Source organism: Pseudorasbora parva, chromosome 21 (assembly GCF_024679245.1).
Source record: "Pseudorasbora parva isolate DD20220531a chromosome 21, ASM2467924v1, whole genome shotgun sequence".
NCBI classification, from domain to species: Eukaryota; Metazoa; Chordata; class Actinopteri; order Cypriniformes; family Gobionidae; genus Pseudorasbora; species Pseudorasbora parva.
The window spans coordinates 27,284,675-27,311,400 of record NC_090192.1 but is presented as its reverse complement, the minus strand read 5'-3'; the positions used below and the strand labels follow the sequence as shown (position 1 = coordinate 27,311,400).

Sequence of the window (26,726 nt, the reverse complement as noted above, 5' to 3'; positions counted from 1 at the left end):
AAATGCGTTTTAAAGGTCATGCAAGCAACCGACAACACAATCCATACCTCCTGCAATGCTGTACAAAAGCACACATAAAGCCCTGAGATGGGTCAAGATGGCTGACTAGTCAAAATAAAGCTCTTTTAAAACACGACCTATAGGGTGATCGTATTTTGATTACCGAAAACTCTGCCCGGCAATGAGATACTTGTAAACTGCCCTAGTGCTGGTCAATTTAATGGCCCAATCAAAAATAATTAAAACCAGGGTATTTTCATCAAAAACAGCCAGGACAGGACTTTTAAACAGGACATGTCCTGGGAAAATAGGACATTTGGTCACCCAACACAACCACAAACAATTTTAAAGTTAAAGGTGGGGTAAGTGCTTTCTGGTAGGCTAACTGTTGCTGTTATTTCAAATCACTAAAACAAACCCGCCCCTATTTTGATAGCTCCGCCCTACACATACGTAACCCATGCTATGACTATTGCAGAATCTCTGTGTTACTAATCCAGGTCGACTACGAAAAAGTCACCCTTTCCATCACAAAAACACAAACCATTCTCATGAACAACTCGATAGCTACACGGGCATGACAGTCCAACTGACGACATATTACAATTATGACAAGATTAGAGTTATAGCGATCACAAAAACACAAACCGTTCTCATGACAACTCGATAGTACACGAGCTTGACAGTCCAGCTAATGACATATTACAATTATGACCGGATAAGGGTTATATAGATCATGAAAAGAGGAAACAAACAATAGTATCTTACTTGTCGGACACATTTTGTGAGCTGACGCTTAAAACAGACAATGAGGAGATTTAGATGCTCCATAAGGTGTGGAAATGAACGGGTCTTTATCATCGCTTAAGTGAGCAACAATACTATCGCAAATGGACAAACAAGAGAACATGACACACGACAATATTCAAGCAAAAGCCAGCGCGCTCTTCTCACCCAACATTTTTTAAGAGTGTATATATATATATATATTAGGGCCGGGACGTTAATTAATTACGCACAAAAATAAATAACAATTTTAACCACACTTATTTTTGCACAACGGAACGTTTTTCAATGAATGAGTTTCGACGGACCGATTATACTGGAACACAAACTAGCGTTAACGAGTCACGTCATGACAACAACAAACCAGTGTGAACCAAGCCTGCAGTCTCCCTCTCATTTACTGAAGCTTTCGCGCCTCGATCGCCCCCCGGTGACCGGTCCCAGTATAGCCGCCCCTCTGTGATTTCTAATGGACGCGAGGCAAACTAAATAATAAAATTACACTTCAAAAATTTTCCCCCAAAGTTAGTTTATGTCACTGAAGGCAGTTATCATCACGATGATTTCATTTCAGGTGTTCGTTTTAAAAATAAGTTTAGTTTGAGTTAGTTATTTGATGCTATAAAAACGGGGGGTGTGACGTCATGATTGACAGCTGAGACTGACGGCTTCTCTGAGTGAAGTTGTCACTGAGGCACTAACGGACTTTTTTCGAAATTTTTGGGAGCAGATTAGAGCTTTAGCTTTAATTTCTACATTTCCATAACTGTTTATTTCACACCAACATAATTAATTGTTCTGCATCTGCGAGAGTGTGGGCGGGCTTTTGATATTGCAGCTGTACTTCCTGCTCTACTTCCTGCGCTCTACTGCGCAACTCCGGTCCCGAAATCGCTACTGCGCAGACTCGGTCCCAAGATGTCCGCGCCGTGCAAGGCCGCCTGAAAGTTTCAAATATGGCAAGCGGAAACGGATGATGTCGAGTCGTCCATATTTTTTTACGGTCTATGGTGTGAACATGAACCAACATTTCTTTTACTTTTATTTCGTTTAAAAACGAAAGGATGGAAGGCGTCGACAAGAGCATGGTTGTGTGCAAGCTATACAACAAGGAATTTGCGTATCACTGCAGAACATCGAGCCTCAAATATCACAAATATGCTTTTGCTACACTTAATGGCAAACATGCACTGGTCTGCTGGACTGAAATAAATAAACAATATTTTGTTGATTAAGCTTTTGTTAATATGTATTCAGTCATTTTTCAATGGTATACTAAAAATCCATGTGAAAAAAAAAAAAAATATATATATATATATATATCGGTTCACACCGATACAAATTATACCTGTTTGTGCTTGTTGTTTGCCTGACGACGACCCTTTGGGTTGAAAAGTTGTCTTTTTAAAATAAATGTTTGTGAGCAGTAACAGCAGTGTGCAGATTTTTGTTTACTTTGATTTGTGTACACACACTACCATTCAAAAGTTTGGAATCAGTATGGTTTTGTTTATGCAATTAAAACTTGTACTCAGCAAGGAAAAAAATATTACATTTAAAAATAAATTCAAATAAATACTGTTCTTTTGAACTTTTTATTTTTGAAGGAATCTTAAAAAATATATGCTTTCCACAAAATATTAAAACAGCATTATTAGAATAATAATAATAATATTGCTTGAGCAACAAATCAACATCATGTGACACTGAAGACTGGAGTAAATTCAGCTTTGCATCACAGAAACAAATTACATTTAAAAATATATTAAAACAGAAAAACATTATTTTAAATCGTAATATTACACAGTATTAATGTTTTTAGTATTCTTTCTGTCAAATAAATGCAGCCTTTGTGAGTAAAAAGAAAAACAAAAAAACAAACAAAAACAAAGGCAGTTATGCTCCGTTTTGTTAAGCTGTTTAAAGCAGACATCCATTTGAACATAAACGAGAGAAAGCATTCATAACTTCATTAAGACCTAATGGTCCAAAAAACCCTGATTATGAACATGTCGTTTCTTTCTGCATATTAATATTTAGTATTTATCTGTAGTATATTATTCATAAATGACTTTCCCAAGCCAGACTGAAAATGAGGATGCAAACAGGGGACAGCAGTTCCTGTAGCGTGCTTATGGCCAGCAATTCCCAGAGAGTGACTGCACAGAGGAGTGTGAAGGTCATCACCTCTGATTCCAGTTATGTAAGATAAACGGAAATGCACTGTGGGGATAGAGGGAAAATGACAGAGCGCAACAAACAAGGACTATCAGAGAAAGACAAAATGGGTAGGTAGATAACAAAACGAGGAGAATCAAATGGAAAGAGAGGGGGAGTTAATATATCTGCAAGAGCGTCAGCGTTTTGAAAGGGAGAATGGAAAGGGCACCTGTCTGTCCACCCAACCGCATCCAGAGGTCATTCTAAAGTACTGTGAATATCCTTTGACTGCTCCTATGTGATAAATTACTACCTACAAAGCAAAGGCATGGTGGGGGAACATTTGGTTGGGCATCAGATGACTGTTCAGAGTGTTTGGACAACGCATTACCATGACACGGTGATGAATGCAAACCGCAGGAACGGCATAAGGATGAGTGCTGAATGGAGATGTCATCTTTGAAAAATCGCTTCGAGTGCTTGACTCTGATATGTTGAAGTACTCACAAATGAGAAAAAACTGCTTCCTGCCAAGCAACCGGGCCTTTGACAATCCAGCAATCAATCAATTTTGACAGAAAGGCTTGAAACTGCAGAAAAATAAAACAGCCTAACTCTTGACTAGAAGGATTTTCCTGCAGGCCTGATTGAGCCAGTTGAGACTTTTACTTGGCTGACTAACATTTTGTTCTGGCCCAGCTACAATACATAGTTATTTGTAGTAACATTTGTGATAAAAAAAAAATAAAACAAATTAAATGTTTATTATTGTTCATGCCCAACAAAAGCAATAAAGCATCTCACGATATCTATGCATTTAGAAACACATTTGTTGGTTTTTTCAGGGTTTGTCAAAGGTTTTGTTTGTCGCTGACCCAGACACTCCTCACTCAGACTCCCCAGGTATAATTATCCGCAATATAAAAAATATTTTTCTTTATAGTAAAGTTACTTTATAGAACTTTCAAGAGGGACAATAACTAACTTTGAGATACCAGCATCATATTAGCCAATATTGAGATTTGTTTTTAAATATATCAGTATTAGCCAATAATGGATATGTATATTGTGCAGCTCATTTACAGTTTTTTTATTATTAGCTTTTAAATGTTTTAATTAAATGACACTTTTTTAATTTTTTAATTAAATTACTTTTCATTGAACACTATACTATTACATTTACTAAAAATTGGAAGCATTGTTAAATGTAATCTTACAAATTTTTTGTAGTAATATACATTTTTCATTATAAAAAACGGCTACTTTTTTTGTTTTGTTTTTAACGATTTAAATAAAACAGTATTGCATTTTAACCGATGAAATCAAGCCATAATATGAAAATAAAACACACTCATTCACTCACTCATCCACTCACTCACTCACTCACTCACTCACTCACTCACTCACTCACTCACTCACTCACTCACACACACACACACACACACACACACACACACACACACACACACTCACTCACTCACTCACTCACTCACAAACTCACTCACTCACTCACTCACTCACTCACTCACTCACTCACTCACTCACACACACACACACACACACACACACACACACACACACACACACACTCACTCACACACTCACACACTCACGCACTCACACACTCACTCACTCACTCACTCACACACTCACTCACACACTCACTCACACACTCACTCACACACTCACACACTCACTCACTCTATATAAATATATAGGCCTATATATATATATATATATATATATATATATATATATATATATATATATATATATATATATATATATATATATATATATATATATATATATATATATATACACACACACACACACACACACATAATAGCTATACACAGTACACACACATATTATGTAAACACAAACATTTACTTTGGATGCGATACATCAAGATTAATCGATATGAAACCCTACACCTCTCTAAACCCTAAAACGACAATTACATCAACTGGCCCCAAAACATTTTGTTTGAAATGTATAATTTTTCTTTTGTTTGTTTGTTTTTTTTGTCACTTTTTAGTGTGATTATGGGTTATATTCACACAGTGCCAGGCCATTACAGACAAGAGAGCAAGAGAAGCCCCGATCTCTATTAAAAGCATTTGACTACTTATTGCCAATTCATCCTCTGCACTTATACGGACTGTCTTCAAACAACCAGAGCATGTTTGTGATTCATGTGACAGCCAGAAAACTCTTGAAACCTGAAAAGAAGATCAAAAGGAACATTTTACCATCTGTTCTGTACTGAGGGACCTCAGGCTACTTAAAAGAGAGAGAGAGAGAGAGAGAGAGAGAGAGAGAGAGAGAGAGAGAGAGAGAGAGAGAGAGAGAGAGAGAGAGAGAATGTGAACAAAAGACAGGAAGAAGGTACTGAATTCTCTGACAGCTTTGTGAGATCTGTCAAACTTCTGAAGGATGAAGAAAAAGCAACACATCACCTTGAGCTTAACGACTAATTCTATTTCAATCTCTTTTTTTTAATTTTGCCGTATCTCTCCTGCTTTTGCATCGGTCTGCGTGACCTGCCCGGGCGTTCATGAATATTCCATCCTGACGGAGAGCTCGTTGTGGGTTTCTATGGCCCACAAGCAAAAGTTTTCCTGGCTGCAAGTACCTTACATAAACATCTCCCTAAATTATGCATGGGAGGTATGAAAGAACTGGAGAAAGTAATAAAATCATACTAGTTTGCCCATGAATCATGATTATCTGTCCACAGGGTGCTGAAGCACTTTGTAAGTGTATTACAAGTGCGCATGCTGAAGCGATCGAGGGGAAAGTTTAATGTATAATTATGCAGAGAAACATTTTGGACCAATAAGATTTCAGTGTGGGTGGAGCTAGCCAGAGTGATGCTGCAGATATACAAACAGAGATCGACAAAATGTCCTCTCCCTCTTCGCTTGTCAGGGTCAGCGGATGCTAGTGATTTTGTCACATAATTTTAAGTTAGTATAAAATGAAAACTATTCTGAATTTTGGAATATTGGAATATACAGTATTTTTCATTGTTTTTTTTTATTTTATTTAAATGATGTGCTCTTGTAAAGTTTAATCAAAATAACTTGCCATTCCAGTTGCAATGACATTTTTATCCTACTGTAAACCCGAATAAGTTGGCTAAGCTTTAAAAAATGTAATCAGCTACATCAAAATATTTAAGTTAAGAAAATCAAGGTTTAAGCAAGCAGAACTGGTAATCAAACATTTTTATTTCTCTTAACTTGAAATATTTAAATAAATTATACATTTACCTTCAAATTATCAGTGTGAATGGGCCAGGCCCGGGAACAAATGCCGGGTCGCATTATCCGTGTATTTGCCGGAATCGCGGTGTGAAAGGGGCTTAAGACTAGTCTTAAAAGTAAGTCATCTAATTTTTTACTTTAAGACTGGTCCTAACTTTTTAAAATCATTACATAAAATGGCAGATCGGTTCAATTTGAATTAGAAAAGTAAGACTGATTACATTTTGACTAATTGCTAGTTGGACAAATTAGTGCTTATTCAGTCTTTACATAGTGGCTAAGTTTATGCAACTAGGCCTCTTTTAAGCCCTTTTTAGCCGTCTTTCTCTTTTAGCACTCCTTTCTTTGGTCTTAACCAGGCTAAATGAATATGGCAATATAGAACATTTAATCAATCAACTTTATTTATATAGCGCTTTTACAATCACAATTGTGTCAAAGCAGCTTCACAGTGTCACGTCACAAACAAGGGAAAAGGGTGCGAGGACTCAAGTGCAGAAAATGATCATTTATTATAAAATAAAACAAACTCAAAACAACAACCCACGAGGGGGAAAACACATAATAGAATAATATAAATACAAACTTAAACAAACCAACAGAATCACGGGGAGGACGGAAGACGCAGACATTACACAAGGATCCAACCCAGACTGACAAACACAAGGAGCTTATAAAGGGAAGAAATCAAGAGGGAACAGGTGGGAGAAATCAACACTAATCAGATAACAAGGGGGAGGGATCAGACAATGACAGGAGCACATGCAAGACATGACAAAACCCACATGTGCACACAAGACAGGACAGGCATGTGACATTACCCCCTCCTTAAGGAGCGGCTACCAGACGCTCCACTAGGGACGGGCGGGACAGACCAGGGGGGACGGGAGGGACACACCAGGGCGGGACGGGAGGGACAGACCAGGGCGGCACGGGAGGGACAGACCAGGGCGGCACGGGAGGGACAGACCAGGGCGGCACGGGAGGGACAGACCAGGGCGGCACGGGAGGGACAGACCAGGGGGGCACGGGAGGGACAGACCAGGGGGGCACGGGAGGGACAGACCAGGGGGGCACGGGAGGGACAGACCAAGGCAGGACGGGAGGGACAGACCAGGGTGGGACGGGAGGGACAGACCAGGAAGGAACAGACAAGGGAGGGGTAAACAAGGGAGGGACAAGGAAAACAAAAAGTTCAGGAGGCCATGGTGGCCCACAAAGTTCGAATGGCCAGGGCGGCCCGCCGAGTTCGGGAGGCCCACCGAGTTCAAGCGGCCGGGGCGGCCCGGAGAGTTCAGGCAGCCAGGGCGGCGCGGGTAGAGCAGGGCGGGGAGGCGCGGGCAGAGCAGAACTCCTGGGTGGTGCGGCCAGTGCAGGGAGCGCCAGGGAGGCGCGGCGAGAGCAGGACGCCTCGGCGGCGCACGGAGAGCAGGGCGCCTCGGCGGCGCACGGAGAGCAGGGCGCCTCGGCGGCGCACGGAGAGCAGGGCGCCTCGGCGGCGCACGGAGAGCAGGGCGCCTCGGCGGCGCACGGAGAGCAGGGCGCCTCGGCGGCGCACGGAGAGCAGGGCGCCTCGGCGGCGCAGGGAGAGCAGGACGCCTCGGCGGCGCAGGCAGGGCGTTGGGGAAACTTCTCCAGTCCAGCAGTATCCACCAGCACTGGGACCACCGGAATACAATCTGCTGGCATTGGGACCACCGGAACATGATCTGCCGGAACTGGGACCACCGGAACACGATCCACCAGCACAGGGACCACCGGAACACAATCCACCGGCACAGGGACCACCGGAACACGATCCGCCGGAACTGGGACCACCGGAACTGCCTCCGGGGCTTCGGATAAAGCCCTGTGCTCCTTCCACGCATGCAGGACTGCCACCACAAAGCATCCCATCACAGCCCTCCAGGCCGTTTCCGGACTCGGGACCACCGGAACGGAGTCCACCGGCACAGGGACCACCGGAAAACGATCCACCGGCACAGGGACCACCGGAACACGATCCACCGGCACAGGGACCACCGGAACACGATCCACCGGCACAGGGACCATCGGAGCACGATCCACCGGCACAGGGACCACCGGAGCACGATCCACCGGCACAGGGACCACCGGAACACGATCCACCGGCACAGGGACCACCGGAACACGATCCACCGGCACTGGGACCACCGGAACACGATCCACCGGCACAGGGACCACCGGAACACGATCCACCGGAACACGATCCACCAGCACAGGGACCACCGGAACTGGGACCACCGGAACACGATCCACCGGAACTGGGACCACCGGAGTTGTGGATGACACCCTGTGCTTCTCCCAAGCATGCAGGACTGCCACCACAAAGCCTCCCATAACAGCCCTCCAGGCCATGTCTGGACTCGGGATTCCCGGACTCGGGACCCCCGGGACTGGCACCGAGGGAGAACTTCTCTGCTGAGTCCTCATTGTATGGTTGGATCCTTCTGTCACGTCACAGACAAGGGAAAATGGTGCGAGGACTCAAGTGCAGGAGAAAGATTATTTATTTACAAAAACAAATAAAATAAAACATAAACTCAAAACAACAACCCACGAGGGGGAAAACACATAATAGAATAATATAAATACAAACTTAAACAAACCAACAGAATCACGGGGAGGACGGAAGACGCAGACATTACACAAGGATCCAACCCAGACTGACAAACACAAGGAGCTTATAAAGGGAAGAAATCAAGAGGGAACAGGTGGGAGAAATCAACACTAATCAGATAACAAGGGGGAGGGATCAGACAATGACAGGAGCACATGCAAGACATGACAAAACCCACATGTGCACACAAGACAGGACAGGCATGTGACACACAGTGTCAAACAGGATAATATTGCGACAAAATTAGATTTGGCTGTACAGTCGTACTGGAGAAAACAGTGATGTTATCAGCTTATTTTAATTTATCATATAGCAACAATGTTGGCAGATCAGTATTATAGTTTATAGAATTAAATAAGACCTAATTCATGCATTTTATTTGTATAATAAGTTGAATAACTTTAATCATATTTTTAGTGTCCCCAACTGAGCAAGCCAAGCCAAAGGCGATAGTGGCAAGGAACCAAAACTCCATCAGGGCATGATGGAGAAAAATAAACCTTGGGAGAAACCAGACTCAGTCGGGGTGCCAGTTCTCCTCTGGCCTATTAACACAGGCATACTTTAAAGGCATACTCTAATGCTTTTTCATATTAAACTATGTTATTCCCTTAACAATGACGAGTTGATACCTACCTCTCTCTTCTCAGTGCGTGCACTTAATCGCTCTGACGCGCGGTGACATTCTGATATGAAAAGAAAAGATGATCACAACTTCTGTTTTAGGCATAATTTAAGCTGTTTTACTGTCAAAGGAGTAAAGCAAAAAAGCAACAATCAGGCCTGACTGTGATTGCTTTTAGTCATTTGGATTCAAAAAAATGAAATATTAATGCAAGTTGAAAGCCACAAATTTCCTAGCTTGTATAAAACATGTAGCTCAAAAATGTACTTCTAGCTATTTATCTCAATACTAAAACGTGCCATCTGCTTGTATGCGCAAGATGAGGTAAAGGACTACACAGTCGGGTCTTTCTAGAGGAGACACGGGTGGCAAGGCTCGTCTCTTGCCTCTTACAAATGACCCTCTTCAGAAATTCAGGAGATCGCTGTTTCTCCTCCAAACTGATCCTTATCTTACACACCCTCTGACCTGCTCACAGCTGGCCATTTTCTTATAGGTGAATAAAAATAAAAATAAAGAAAACACAGAGCATATAAAAAATAGTCTTTTCACAGGTCTGACAAAAGCCATTTCAAAGCAGCATAAATCATAATTACATGTTGCAACAACGCGCAACATGAGAACTGGGAATAGCTGAGAGGCTAAGGTGATTCACCTCCCAACGTCAGACCCTTAAATTAGCTTCTGCAGACACTTTCCCACCAGGAAAAAGGCGGTGCTACTAATTAAGTGCACAATAATCAAGTCAAGACAGAGAAGAGGAGGATTAAAAAAAGGCCGGGCAGTTGCTGCGAAACAACGAAGTCCACTGTTATTTCTTGCCAATCGTTCCTTTCAAGGAATTCTTATAACATGATGAAGTCAGCCATCCTGCATCGCTTTTCAAGACGCAGTGCAACCGAGAAAGCATAATGCCTGTCGGGAGTGGAAATCACGCTTTTCAAAAACAAAGCTTGTTCAGAAGCATTGTTTTGTGGCATGTTCGACAATGTGAGTGCAGTTTTGTTTTGTTTTGTTAAACTGAAAACGAGTTTAGCAGACCTATGCAGCGATCAGAGACAACTTTTCAAACATTCGAGCATTACCATAATCATTCAACGCTAGCAGAATAACAAAGCATCAGACAGCATCTTTTGACTGTACCGTCACTCCTCACTAAAACAATACCATACTCAGGAGCTACATTATACATTTGCTTTTGTTAAACTGCCAGCTAGTTTCCAGAACTTATAAGTCCAGGTGTAATACTTCAGACATTACAAGATTTGATATGTCATTGAATTATGTAATATTATGAACTCTTTCCCCACCAGCAGTTTTTTACCCCGCCAGTTTTTTAGATAATGTTCACAAAAATATCAGGGCCCAAAGGATATTTTGTTGTCGGAATATCTGAGCATGCAATATATCAAAAGAAAGAACAGATCCTTTGCTTTTAAATAAAAACCCGTTTTATTCTAGCATCACACATTCTTTTTTATCACCACTTGAATACAGGGAAGTTTCATAAAAAAGTCCATCAGCTCCCCAAAGTCTTATAGCTAATATTTCATTCAGTAATATTAGTTTTGATTTACATGCTGGTTAATGTTGATGAATGCATTATATGCACATTATTACATTATGTTATTGTTTGTTTCATCTTAGTCGCCTGTGTTTTGATCAGAAAATTCAGTACTCTTTCAGAATATGTTTCATAATTCCCCCTACCTTATACCGTGAAAACACAGAAAGCTGATAAAACTCATCTTTGGTTGGGAAACGCTTTCTCATAAAAGACGAGAGAACTTGTCAATGGTGAGGAAAGAGTTAATATGCCAACCTAGCACTAAAATAATACAATAATCATAAGGTGATATACAATTAAAAGGTGATATTAAAAACATCTCAACAATATTTTACCATATATTGTTTCTTTGTAAATTAAGGTAATGTATAGGCTACTTTGTATTTTTGTACAATATTTAACAGTACAATCTCTCTCTCTCAAGTCTCAATATATAATTTTCACCATTAATTCCATATTAACTTACAGTTTTTAAAGGCACAATATGTAATTTTCACTGCTAGAGGTCGCTTATTCAAAACAAAAGCCTTGCTTGATGTAGTCTTGATTTCTTGGAATCATGGGGGCTGTTGTCTTCTTCAGTTGTTGAAAAAGAATCTGACAGGACTTGGACATAAATTTTATTCATGGATGAGATAATGTATTAAAGATTTATTAACTTTACTGTAGTATGAAGCAGGGTGGGGCTGAAAACCATTGGAGCAGAAGGTAGCCACTGGAGCGATTACTAATGTGGGACAGGCATGACACATGCCTCGAAAGCAGCGGAGCTTTTATTATGCCTCAGACGATCGCTTCCGCTTCTTCCGGTCATGTGTGTCGAAGGTATGTTGTAATGCTACTCTGTGTGTTCCCTTGGCGCCTACTATGAGACTCTTGTTGCACACTCCAGTGAGCGTGATCGATATTAGGCATGGTAAAACATGGTACTCGTGGGAATTCAAGACAATAAGATTTAAACAATAAGACTGTTGAGCTCTAACACACTGACTATTTTAATCCATAGTTTGTCGAATAAAACATGTAATATATTAAAGCGTCTTTGATGTGTCCATGGTTTCTACAAAATAAAACTGAAAATCGATGGTAATGTGGGTATGATAATGATAATAATAATAATATGTTAATTTATATAGCACTTTTCTAGGCACTCAGAGTGCTTTAGAAATAGGGAATCTCCCCCTCCCCCCCCTCTCTCTCTCTCTCTATCTCTCTCTCTCTCTCTCTCTCTCTCTCTCTCTCATATATATATGTGGAGGCCATGATGGATTGTGGGCAATTTGGCCAGGATGCCGGGGTTACACGCAGTAGAGCTTTATCGAAGGACATCCTGGGATTTTTAATGACCACAGAGTGTCAGGACCTCGGTTTAACATCTCATCTGAAGGACGGTGATTGTTACAGTAGAGTGTCCCCATCACTATACTGGGGTGTTAGAACTCACACAGACCACAGGGTGAGCGCCCCCTGCTGGTCTTACTAGCACCTCTACCAGCAGCTACCTAGTTTTCCCAGTTGACCAGACTCAGCCCTGCTTAGCTTCAGTGGGAAACTAGTATTAGGCTACAGGGTGATATGGCTTCTGGCCAAATGATGTCATTGATAGGTGACGCACAGATACGGTCCATGTCCTAGTTACAATTGCTTATTTTTCTGGATTTAAACAGTATTTGAAACATCTTGGATAATATAAGTAGAAAAGTCAACAAAACATATAACATTGTTCTAGTAGTTTTGGGATATTTTAATCCAAAAATCGTACATATTGTGCCTTTAAAGGGATACGACACCCTAATATAAAAATGAATTGTTTACTCAGTCTCAATTTGTTTTGGAAAAAAAAAAAGTGTTTTATACGATGGCAGTCACGGGGCAGCAACTGTTTGGTTACCAACATTCTTCAAAACATTTTTTTTGTGTGTTCAACAGAACAAAGAACTCATGCAGGCATAGAACCATTTGAGGGTGAGTAAATAATGACAGATTTTTAAAAAAATATATTTTTTGGGTACACTGCATAGCATTTTAGCGTTCTTTGTCCATTGAAATGCATTAAAAATACATGTTACTACTTATTCTGTTCTGGATGTTTCAAAATAAAGCTCTATCAGTTATGAGCATGTCATTCCTTTTCATCAAATTTAAATCTTGTAAAAAACAATTATTATCCCCATATAAGCAATGACACTCTTTAAGAAGGTTCAGCACCTGGAGCTGTCCAGTGCATCGTTACAATTTACCGTCTGCTAAACCACATAACAGACGACATGGACAAAACTAAATATATATAGAGAAAAAGTCTAACAGTTTTTGGTCACTTTTACAACAGTCGTTTAAGAAATCAAGGCTGTAAATTCAAGGCTTTGAAACAATCATGTTAAGTGGGATTAGCCTATACCCCTCGCCACATCAGCTCAATAATGCGGTTGTGCAGGGACTATTGTCGTTTCATAACACAACACAGCGAACCTGCTGATAATGCCAATGATATATTCATTCATGGCTGAAGTTTTCTATTTTCACACATTTTCCGACATATATCGATCGAATTTACCGTTCCCTCCTATAAAATAATAGGCAAAAATGCGTGTTGGAATGTAATCTTGAACATCATCCTTCATGCATGAGTGCTCTACAGTAAGGAAAAAAGTTATTTATAGTGTTGTACGGGACAAACCACACCAATTTTTTAGTCTACATTTGAATCAGGTAAATCTTATTGACCGCGTGAAATAAATCATTAAATATAAATTCCTTGGACGTTTAATCTCATTTCGTCGTGTGTAATAAACGCTTCTAGAACAGTGTTTTTTTTGTGTGTTTTTTTTTTTTTTTTTTTGCATTTGACGATCTACTTGCAGCGGCTGAGCAATGCTGATGTCAAACCGCAAACGTCTCCTTTTGTTTCATTATTGTTTCCGTATTGATTACAGCCTATTCACACAAACGAAGAGACGCTATATGAAAACAAGCAAATGCATAATGAACACGCAACGCTTCCCGTGTCGCCTTGCGTTGTATTTACACGGACATTTGTAGAGCACTCTGTAAAACATGGCTGTGCGCTGTTTGCCACTGTAAAGACCGTAATGATGTAACCCGCACTGCAATACTCCGACCATACACACCAAAACACATATTCCACGAAAAAATAAGGGACAAGGCACTCACTGTGATGTATAGATCCGTCCTCTGCTGACATGTCTTCAGTGAAGGGCCAGGCACACAGCAGAAGTGTATGATGCCCGCTGCTCTCGCTGCTGTTGGTGGTTCAGATGCTCTTCAGTGAGGAATCAGAGAGAGTTTGAGCGCCACTGCTGAAGATTCAATATAAAACATCACCGACACACTACAGCGATACCTAACCCTCGTGTCCTGTTTAGATGGGCTTTACTTCCTGGTTATTTTGGGTCCTAGACTCCTCCCGTGTGATTAAAAATAGTCATTATATAGTATATTAACCTGTTATTTTCCTTTCTGAAACGCATCTGACCTCATTACAAGGCACTACAAAGATATTTATGAAGCTGCAACCCCTTTACCACAAAGAAGAACATTATTTATCCTCCTGGGTGCCACTGTCCTCGTACGAGGACATTAAATTTTCGCGAATGTCTCTAACAACATACATGATGTCCTGTAAAGAGCACATTCAGGGCTTTTCATATGTTTTGAGGCTTCACCAGGACAACTTCTCCTTGGTCTTTAGAAATGACTGAATTATCAAATTTAGCACTCTTATGGAATTATGATATTTTGTAATTTTCATTTAAATCTGACAAATTTTGTAATTACTTTTTAGAAATCATCTAAGGAAATCAAAATATGACTGTTACGAAACAGGGCTTTGATTTCAAGGACACCAGGACTTAAAGCATTTTTATCAGGCATTTTTGGAGACACAACAAGTGAATAGGGAAAGTAATTACATATCAATGTTACTATAAAATATTATTATGGAAATTGTGCAACCTATTACTCCCATTAATACACTTCATTTTGCATTGCATGTTGCTCCAAGAACATACATTACATTGATACATTACATTGATAATGTAATGTACATTACATTGAATGGGATACATTACATTGAATGGGATACATTACATTGAATGGGAAAACCCATGTAAATTTTACCAAGATATTTCAATGGAATATTAATTTATTCTGTTGTATCTTTAATTACATAATTGAGATAATTAATCATCTTTAAACAGAGATAAAAACAAAACAAAAAACTGACAATTCATTGATGAATGAAAAAAAAAAAGTTTATGCATACATGTCATTTTATTTTGTCCTGTCCTTACGAGGACATAGCATATTAATAAAATATCTTTTTTTTTTTCTCCATTTGTTTCTAATGTTTTCCTGGTTCTTACGAGGACCAAAAAGAATATAAAAAATATGTATTTAAAAAATCATATCACACAGGCATGAGTGCTGCATATTTGTGATTCATATGGCACATATTCAGTTCAGAATGAATTATATTGATTTTATACAATAGATTATACCATAAATTAAAGTTACACTGTATTTTAAGATGAAATAGTTACATTGAAATTACTCAATAAAGCCCTGAGTAATATTAATTAATTACATGTATGGTGTTATGGTTAGGGTTTGGTTTAGGGCTAGTTAATTGTAACTATGCATAATTTACTGTTATTAGTACACTCTAAAAAAAATTGGTGCTATTTAGCACTGAAAGTGGTTCTTGGCTTGTAATCATAGGGGAACCACTTTTGGTGCCAAATAGCACCATATCTTTAAAGGTGCTCTATAGCACCTTTGTCAAATGGTGCTATGCAGAACCCATAAGAGGTGCCATATATCACATTTTATTTCTTCCTCAATAATGGTGCTAAACGGCACCAAAAGTAGTTATTTGGTGTGTAAAGAACCTTTAAAGGGGCTTGAAAGGTTCTTTGTACGGCAGTGGTGCTATATAGCACCTTTATCACCCCAAAGAACCACTGAAGAACTGCTGAAGAATGCATACAGCGGTTTAACAGGTTCTGTATATGGTAACGGTGCTATATAGCACTTCAGTCATCCCAAAGAACTGGTGAAGAACCGCTGAAGATCCGCTGAATCACCAAGATTTGGTGCTATACAGCACTTAAAGTGGTTCCCCTATGATTACAAGCCAAAGAACCACTTGTGTGTACTATATAGCACCGTTTGAGTGTATTATAGTAAGTACATGTAGCAATAATAAGGTGTTACTAAATAAACAACTATTTTAAAGGTTCCTAATTTTGCTTTGGAGGTCATACAATAGGTTTACATGCATTCAAGCATGTCCACGCAACCCATTTAGTTGTCTCATAATAGTCTATACATTGATTGGACATCATCACATTTCTCAAATATTCAGCAACCTGTTAGTTTGAAGATTCAGCCTCCTTCCCTGCACTGATTGGTCAGATGGCCAAGTATGTTGAATGCAAAAATAAAAAGTGCATGCAAACTGGATTTGCAGCGCTGAACATGTCAACATCACCAACCAAAATCTTCCAGGCTACAACTACAATATTTGAGGGACGGGTCAAAAAAGATATCTTTCGCAGGCAGCCAATGAAGACCATCGGTGTGCTTTATGCAAATTTGCTTGTAGGTATATAACAGGAAGTGAGACTGGGATTACTGACAACTCAGCAGGTCTGAATCTATTATTTCTTGTAGGATACAATATATTTGACATGCACTTAGATTTTTGAAACTTTGCAGACCAGTGATACACACTGCATGAAAGGAAATATTTGAAAAAACATAGGGCACTTTAATAAACAGTAACTTATTCTATACTAAAACATGATCATATCTCCACTGGTGTAAATTAAATACATTTCCATCTTTCCAAATCTGACGGCTTCTCAGCAAATTTCAGATTCTCAATTGATACAGATTTATCTAGGTCTCCATTGTGATAAATGATCTAATGAGAATCATTGCATAACCCATAATTATACTGAATGCATATAGAAATCTGGGCATTGACATCCTGTGTATTCTTACATTCAAGTTATTTGACATATTTATATATGTAGTAAGGAATTCAAGAAATCAAGAAAAACTTTATTTACTTTACTTAATTTGCTTTAATTCTGCATCATTCACAAAACTCTGGTATGAATAAATCTGAAAAGACTGCTCGACATCAAAGTGTAAAAAAACAATCAGAGATTTTGTTGTTTTATGGCAGGGGTCTGTGAGAGAGAATATTTAGAATCTGTTATCATATATATACTTTAGCTATTAAAAATATAGATGCTTTTAGATATTAAATCTGCATCTATAAGTAATTTAAATGTGGATTTATTGTGGAATCGGTTTCTTGCTATGAAAATAGTTCCTTCCTGAAAAGGAATGGCCTGAGAGCAACTTTGACATATGGCTCTGTTCCATTATCGACAAAAACAGCACATCAATGGCCCGCGTCTGACCATAAAGGAAATTTCCACTGGACATGTTTTCGTCTCCCAGGTCCCCATCTTAAAGGCTATACAATCACTAATGCATAGACAAAATGCTTTGGAGTTTATATAACACAGTATAACCAAATACATTTACTACAACTTGTCTGATCTTTCATGATTTAGAATACACAACACAGTACATAACCATGCATTTTAAAACAGAGCCAAATAAACAAGCCTTGGTGCTAAATATAGCCATGGTTTTATTATAAAATAACCCCCCATACAGAAACACCACACATGTAATGCTCTAAAACAGGACTGGGCAACTCTGGCCCTCAAGACCCACTTTCCTGCACAGTTTATCTCCAACCCTGAGAAAAATGATCTGCCTGCAGCTATATAGCAATCCGACCTTGATTAACTTTTTGGGTTGTTTTCGATAAAGTAAAGTAAATCTCAGACTTGCCCAAACTTGCTATAAAATAGGGTTATTCCTCCCCATCCCATTAATGGTAGTGGTTAAATTTTTTTTTAAAAACTGTATTCAAAAACTGACCACAAGGGGGCGCGTTTGATCACTGGCTACGCATGGAGCTGTATAGAACATATGGGAAACGTTATTTGTAATGATTTAATCATGGAAAGAGCCACTACATGTTGATTTATCTAGGTCTCCATTGTGATAAATCATCTGAAGAGAATCATTGCATAACCCATAATTATACTGAATGCATATAGAAATCTGCAAACTAATGTTTAACTAGGCCTATTTATTTTTTAAGGATAGGACTTGTGTTATCCATCTAAGCCCAAATCAAAATGAGAACACCTCTGATTTTCTCAGCTGACTGCTGGCTGGAAGGGGAGAGTGAAATATGCATGACTTACTTGTCTCTTATCGAAACTGTGATTATGTAAGAATGGATTTGGCCCTGTTAGTCTTAGAACATAATGTCCTATAAAACGCATTCACCTTTCAAAACAGAAAACTTTAAATATGAACAAGTGCTGTCAAATAGATTAATCGTGATTAATCACATCCAAAATAAAAGTTTGTGTTTACATAATATATGTGTGTGTACTGTGTATAATTATTATGTATATAAATACACACACGTGCATGTATATAGAAAACGTTCTTTTATATATATATATATATACACACACAACGTTTTCTCTATACATGCACGTATACATAATAAAATACACACACTACACTTTTTATAATATATATATATATATATATATATATATATATATATATATATATATATATATATATATATATATATATATATATATATATATATATATACTAAAAAAAAGTGTAGTGTGTGTATTTTATTATTTGTTATTTTATTGATATATATAATAAATACATTTCCGGCCTCCCCAATTGAAAAGTTTCTAGTGTCTGGTGACTGGTCATATCTACATTTTTCACTAAAACAATTTGATGTGACCAGTCACTAAAAAAATTTCAATTGGAGACTTCATTTTTTTTTTTTTACAGTATATATATATATATATATATATATATATATATATATATATATATATATATATATATATATATATATATATATATATATATATATATATATATATATATATATATATATATTAATATATTAATTTTATGCAGTTCAGAATATGTAGTAAGCTAATTAAATTCAAAAGAAGTGTAATTCATTTATTGCCAAAGGTTGTATCTTTTGCACTTGGTTTTATGAAGGCAGTAGCCTAATTAAACTAAAGTTCTCAATGGAATGTTTTACAGTGTGGAAACAAATAATAAGGTAGCCACAAATTGTTAACGAAATATACCTTAGATTCGGATAGGCTTAATCATTTATCTTTAAACGGTTGTCATTATGATAATTAGGATGTATAGAACAGATGTGCTTCTTCGGGACGAAAACAACAGAGGGTCGAGGACTATACACGTGTTTATGTGCATGACTGAATGCTTATATTTAAGCCTCCGCATGCTATTGGATGGAGCTGGAGTAGTAATAGGAAACTCGGACTCTGATTGGCTGTTGAGTGTTCTTGGAAGAACAGCTGCCTCTTTGGCCATCATATACAGGGCAGTACACGCATTATAAACATATTGATACAACTGGATCTCTGCGGCTGCGATATCTGCTATATCTTCAAACCAATCGTCGAAATGAAGTTCGTCAGGTTTATAATGAAGAATGCTGCTTTGGCCAATGTGCCTCATCACATCGAACACTTCTCCAAATTTTCACCTTCTCCACTTTCTATGAAACAGTTTATCGATTTTGGTGAGTGCTCTTTTTTGCTGTGCTATTTGCTCCTGTATGAAACTATGCATTCCTGGATTTATTAAGGAGTAGCCTAGCTGTGTAGCCTGAGACGCTGTCTTTGGCAATGGAAATGGTTGTGTATTTGCAGAACAGGTTTTATCATATGGCACTTTATATTATTATTATTAGTAGTAGTAGTATGCACTATATTGAGTTCACGGTAACGTGCATTGCTATACAGTTTGTTCGTGCAATCTACATCTAGCTTATGCAGAAATTATTTGGTAGGCTACTGCCATAGCTTTGTCCGATTCGGGAACAAATTGTTCTTTGGATTCGGATCTTTGATCCGGCTCACAGAATAAGTCTGAAATTGTTTACGAAAATGACAGCGATATATTTACAAATCAGAATGAACTCCCTAATTTTAAATTGAACTGAGCGGACAGTAAGAGTATTGAACTGAAGCAAAGACTGAAAGACAAATTAGGCTAATAGCAAAAATACTGATTTAAAACGCTTGATTTTTTTCTCTCTCAACGTGATCATACTTTTGGACGTTTTTAATAAATTGCATTTTATTAAAACAGGTGTTAAACAATTTAAACAATTCAGGTAGGAGATGTAAATACATTTTTGTAATGTTTTAATTACGTTTACGTTTTAGAGATGAACCTGGGAAAAAAACTGACTTAAGAAATGAATTAAAACATCTCTGTTGATGAAATTTTATCGACGAGAAGGGAAAAAAAGCACCAATAAACTGTTATATTTTCCAACATAATGTTTAATCTGAACGTTTTAAACGCGGCTTTATCTATTTTCTGAACCGGTTCTTTGAAACGAACTATTCGAAAGAACCGATTCGGGCCAATGACTCGGAATTCCCACCACTGTTCATGCGGGCTGATTGTTGCATCATGTAACCGCTGCTCTCTTGCATCACTCCCATGATCACTCCCAGTCCTATGTATCTGTATTCTACTGTTAAATTGCATGATTTATGAGCAAAGTAGGCCTACATACAGTCCCTAACTTATACCATTCATATATTACAGAGTGTGTGTTTACCAGCGTGGCATACATTTTCTTTTACATGTTTTATTTGTCCAGGTTCTACCAACGCATGTGAGAAAACATCTTTTGTTTTCCTGAGACAAGAGCTGCCAGTACGACTGTCAAACATCATGAAAGAAATCAACTTACTCCCCAAAAGATTACTTACCACTTCTTCTGTGCAAATGGTCCACCGCTGGTGAGTTACACAATAGTTTACTGTATTTATAAACGGATCTATTGTTGTAGAAACAACAGATTGTTTGAATTTGGAAGGCGATTAGATGGCCAAAGTGTATTTATTTTTAGTATGCTGCTCTGTAAAACTTGAGACTAGGCCAAATAGTGCGTGAACTTTGTCCCATATCCTGCGTCAGTGTGGGAGATACACTTCTTCAAATAGGGAGTCTTCTGTGAACTTTGTCACACTTTCACTACCTCGTGCTTAAACGCGTCATACTGTTTTTCCTTTTAGGAAGAGTGGAAACTTGGGAACGCATAGCAAAAACAAAACAGTGTTTCATTAATATGCATGGTATGCAACTGTTTAACGGTTGTTTTTCCACATATATATTAAGTCAGTGTGTTTTGTGAATTGCCTCCTAGTGCAATCAATTACCTTTGAAACCTCAGATTTACAGTTTATATTATATCATTTCCTAAAATTAACTATATATATATATATATATATATATATATATATATATATATATATATATATATATATATATATATATATATATATGATATTATGTGATATGTAAATAAATTAGCAGAAGAGTCTCTGGATATGCTTGTTTCCAGATGAATACAGTGTTGCATACAGTTTAATTGTTGTATTGCATTTATTGACATACATTGTAATCATATTGTATTTTTATGTGTGTGCTAAGGTATATTCAGAGTTTAATGGAGATCTTGGAATTTCTGGAGAAAAGTCCAGATGACCACAGTGTATTAGAAGAGTAAGTAGAAATTAAATCTGTAATCTTCAACTAATGTTTGTTCATTATCAAAATCAAAAGAAAAACAAGAAATTATTTTTAGAACCATGTTTTAGAACCATGTTTTAGAACCATGTTTTATCTTACAAAATTCTCATTAGTATACTGCATCAGGACATTCAAATATGAGGAATATGAACGTTTTCTCATTAGTATAATGCATCAGGATTGTCAAATATGAGAAATGTGAACGTTTTTTTAGTTTAAATATGTCCCATGTATGTTCTTCATTGTTCATTGCACTCTGCACACAGGTTTGTGGATGCTCTAGTCAACATCCGAAACAGGCACAATGATGTTGTACCCACTATGGCCCAAGGTGTGATTGAATATAAAGAAGTATTTGGTCAAGATCCAGTCACTAATCAGAATATTCAGTATTTCCTGGACCGTTTCTACTTGAGCCGGATATCCATCAGAATGCTCATCAACCAGCACAGTAAGCACAATATTTAAGCCAAATAATATCTCTGACCATCAGTGCTTCTTAAATTGCTTGTATTTATGTTATTTTCTGATTTTTTAGCTCTTGTATTTGATGGAGCCACAAATCCAGTTCACCCTAATACCATTGGCAGTATAGACCCTCATTGTCAGGTGGCAGACGTTGTTAAAGGTATAGTGTGGAAAATCTGATAAAACCACAAACACGTAAAGTGCGTGTTTGTATCAAATATGCTGAAGGGATAGTTCACTGATTTTTTATGTGATCAATTACTTATCCATAGTCATTCCAAACCAGTGAGACTTGAGTTAATCTTTAAAACACAAATTAAGATAATTTAGAGAGATTTCTGTTCTTCCAATGACTCCACGCAACTAGTTCACTGGGTGAACTATCCCTTTAAAATCAGTGACCCATTTGTTTAATCAATACACATGCAGTTCTATATGTTTCTAAAATATTTTGTCAACACGTTTTTTCATGTAGATGCATATGAAAGTGCCAAGATGCTGTGTGATCAGTACTACCTCAGCTCACCCGACCTGGTACTTCAAGAACTCAACAGTAAGAACAGACGAATATCATTAAGTTTATGTTAAATAGTGTGTAAATATATACATATAGACTGAGTTAGATACTACATTTATTTCTATTGTTTCTATTTGTTTCATGCATAATTTACTCAGAGCGTAGCTGTTAAAATGGATGTTTTAGCAGCTATAGACAATATTGACACTGTGACTGTGTTCTTTCTTTTACAGCTAATACCAGGAACCAGCCTATCAGCATAGTGTATGTGCCTTCCCATCTGTACCATATGCTATTTGAACTCTTCAAGGTGAGCTGAACCCTGTCTCATATTCTGCCCTGAAACAATGCTGTTTACGTCCGATCTGAATGTTGTCATGACGATACGGTTTCTTCCTCAGAATGCAATGAGGGCAACCATTGAAAACCATGAAGAAAGCAGTAATCTTCCACCCATTCAAGTTATGGTGGCCATAGGAGGAGAGGACCTCACTATCAAGGTGATTTTAATTTGAACAAGCAGCATTTTCAATATGATTTTTTTAAGTGAGATATTTTGATAGCAAGTATAATCAATTTCCAATAAATTCTCATGTGTTTAAACTCAGAAAAAGGTTATAGGATTTGTCAGTTCACTGCCACCTTATTGATTGTAGTCTGATGTAACTGGAGCCATCAGTCATTTTCCCATCGGTGAAACACCTGCTGTTGCATAACACAGTACAGGAGAGCTGACTGACCTTGTTGTTAAGTTACCCTGACAATGCTGATTTGAGTCCTGAACATGCTAAACAGTCGTGATCAGGGGTCAAAATCACGGCTAGTGCCCGTCACACTTCTCACTGTTAGCCCAGTTTTTTCTCTCTGTGACCTAATTCACTCTCTCATTCTTTTTCTAGTTTTTATTATAGCACTGTCTTCTTTGTCTTTGTAGATGAGTGACCGAGGTGGTGGAGTTCCTTTCAGGAAGATGGAGAATCTCTTCAGTTACATGTACTCCACAGCACCAACACCCCAGATGGATGAGAAACAAAGGGCTCCCCTGGTGAGACCTCACCACATTATACATTAAATACAGACAGAATTTAAAGGTATATAATTTAAACCGTTCTCTCCACAGAGTTATTAGTTAGCTAAAATTAAAGAGATAAAAACATTATTGTTACTTGAAATAAAATAAGCATTAACTTAAAAAAAAATATATGTTTTTTAATTTCAGCTAGTTTAAAAGGCAACATTTCACATTTAGTTGAACTTGATGTAAACTATACAGACACAATGGTATTAATAAAAACGAATCAAAAAATGACTATGCAAGTGTAAAATATAAAAATATAAACAAAATACAAAATATGAATAACACTATAAAAGTATCTCAATAACAAAATAGCACTGCTTCTTTATAATTTTAGCCACCTTTTGTCCACAGGCTGGGTTTGGTTATGGGTTGCCTATTTCTCGACTCTATGCCAAGTACTTCCAGGGAGACCTCCAGCTCTACTCTATGGAGGGCCATGGTACTGATGCAGTCATTCACCTGAAGGTATGTTAAAAACGCCACTTAGAGGGAGAGATTTGTGTAGTTCCAAACCTGTATGACTTTAGTTCTTCTGTTGGACACAAAATATACTTGTTCTCAACTCAACTCAATCTCAACTGAATTTGTCCATGCAATGAAAATCCATGAGGTCCAATGGTGACAGGTTTGGAATGATACTACTGACAGATTTAGAATCCATTTTAAAACACGTGTCAAACTCCACACCAGGAAGGCCACTCTCCTAAAGAGTTTAGCTCCAACCAGCTCCAGAACACCTGCCTGGAAGTTTCTGGTGCTGCCTCTAAAATCAAATACTTCCCTACTTTATAGTTTGTGGAAAACAGTGTGTTGAAAGAGTAGGCGGAATGTACCCGTGTGACCTACTTCCATGGGATCCTCAAGCACGCATTAGATTTCTGAGTTTCTCAGATTAATTTCTCGGATTACACATGCGATTTCAGACCCCTTATTAATCCTGAAGATCTTGATTAGCTTGTTCATTTGTGTTTAATTTGGGTTGGTAAATTTGACACCCCTGCTTTAAAATGTTTTGAAAATGTCTAAAAACGCTGGGAACTTGTTGGAAATGAGAGTACTTGGAATACTTTGTGTTCTAACAGATTACATAATGCTTCCCTCCTCAGGCTTTATCCACTGACTCAGTCGAAAGGCTCCCTGTGTTTAATAAGACAGCTCGACGGAACTATGAAGTCACGCAGGGGGCAGATGACTGGTGCGTTCCCAGCCGAGAGCCTCTGGACCTGGCCGTGTTCAGGCTGGCTAAGTGAAAAGAAGCATGAAGCCTCCAGGAAGAAAATAGGACAGTCCTCTGACCTACTGACATGAGTGAATGGGGAAGGACATGGTGTCCACATGGCTGAGCCCCAACTCTCCACTCACTGTGAAGCCGCGTAGTCTCACAGCAATACCATAGTTGTTGCATGCAATGGTTTACCTCTGCACCGCTACCATGACTATCATATAATTTTTGGGTTTGAGAAACTAGGCTTTGTCACAATGTTACCTGCAAACCATACTAACTCAAATAAAGTGGAACAAAGTGGTAAGATAATCCGCACCAAACTACTCTTCCTATATCGGAAGACCCTTAAGTGGACGTTCCAGTGTGGAGAAGTGAGCCAAGACAGTAAATTTTCTTTCTAAAGCCTGAGTTAGAGGACAAGGGTCGTCTAGACTAGTTATTAGAACCAGAAAGTTACAACAGGCTTGTGCCAATGAACTTAAAAGCACATGAAATCAGAGATAAAGGGCCAAGATTGGGTGATAAAAATCCATATGCAACCCATGATTGATCATTTATATAAAAGTGTACTAGAAGAACATGTTGCACTGCATTAGTAATGCTGAAATCAATTACTTTGTTTGTTAATGTTGGAGTGTCCTTACTCAGAATGGCCAAAGGCTGAGAGAAAGAGTTTATTAGAGGCCATAATTGTGACTGTATTAGTGAGTGGCCAAATATGTCAACGTGATCCCTGGTGTTTTCCTTACACTTGAGTTTAAGGTGCTAGAAGGGGATCAGAGATGGAAATGTGCTTAGAACCAGAATGTACCAATGATCTCATTGTTTTAAACTTGAAACATTTATAACTTATATGCACAGAGCATTTCAAAACAGTGTTTATTCTTAAACATGCTGAAGCATTTCAGATACCTCATCGACTGAAGTTAGTTTGTCAACTCTTAAGACCTTCGCTCAGCCGTTGCCTTTTTCAGACTTGTGGGCCTTTAGTTCTATGCGAATATTATACAGCATGAAATCAGAGCTTCTAATTTTAAGCCTACTCTTTTGAGAGCATGCCTACTGTATTAAATCGATCATCTGCTTTGAACTGGCATATAACCTTACATGTAAGGACCATATTTTGTGTATTCGTTTTTGTCTCATTATTCCTGAAAATGTAAACTTTATTTTTGTAATATGTTTTCCATCTAAAGCAAATGATGTGTATAGAATTGAAATAAACCATTTTTGTCACTTATGTAATTTATAAGAGTCATTTATGAGTCAACAAGTACTCTGAACTCTATTGATGTTTTTTTTGCACTGATGGATTTTAGAGAGGACAAAGATGATTGACAGGTGTGGATTCGAGATACTACACAATTGACACTTTGCCCAGCAAGGCAGAGGTAACATTTCATAGTAAACAACATACCTTTTAAGGTCAGAGGTTACATGGAAAGTGATGTCACTGACCACTAATCAGAGGCATGAATGGAAAAAGTCCGGAAGAAACAATAAACCTAGCGAATGTGTAGTAGCCTACATGAATGTCAGTTGAGCAATGAAAGAATAAAATTAGATCCTGTTAAATGTGAAAATAACGTCAGGATCGTTTCATGTACAAACTTCCGTGTTGTTAATGGATTAACCTTCACA

General features: G+C 38.1%; 2 protein-coding genes across 3 annotated transcripts in view; one reads left to right on the top strand and one right to left on the bottom strand.

Moving 5' to 3' along the window:
• Positions 1 to 14,548, bottom strand: part of tbkbp1 (TBK1 binding protein 1) — a 70,780-nt gene extending 56,232 nt beyond the window's left edge. For both annotated transcript variants that reach the window (XM_067429623.1, XM_067429624.1), the window contains exon 1: positions 14,220 to 14,548. The gene's annotated coding sequence lies outside the window, so the exon portion shown is untranslated. The remainder of the gene's footprint in view (positions 1 to 14,219) is intronic.
• Positions 14,549 to 19,525: 4,977 nt separating this feature from the next.
• On the top strand, positions 19,526 to 26,325 carry pdk2a (pyruvate dehydrogenase kinase 2a). The gene is made up of 11 exons (XM_067429622.1): positions 19,526 to 19,767; positions 20,863 to 21,004; positions 21,699 to 21,770; positions 22,064 to 22,248; positions 22,336 to 22,425; positions 22,741 to 22,818; positions 23,016 to 23,092; positions 23,184 to 23,282; positions 23,717 to 23,827; positions 24,212 to 24,325; positions 24,967 to 26,325. The coding sequence occupies exons 1-11, from the start codon at positions 19,650 to 19,652 to the stop codon at positions 25,108 to 25,110; spliced, it is 1,230 nt and encodes a 409-aa protein (XP_067285723.1). The 5' UTR covers positions 19,526 to 19,649; the 3' UTR covers positions 25,111 to 26,325.
• Positions 26,326 to 26,726: the final 401 nt, after the last annotated feature.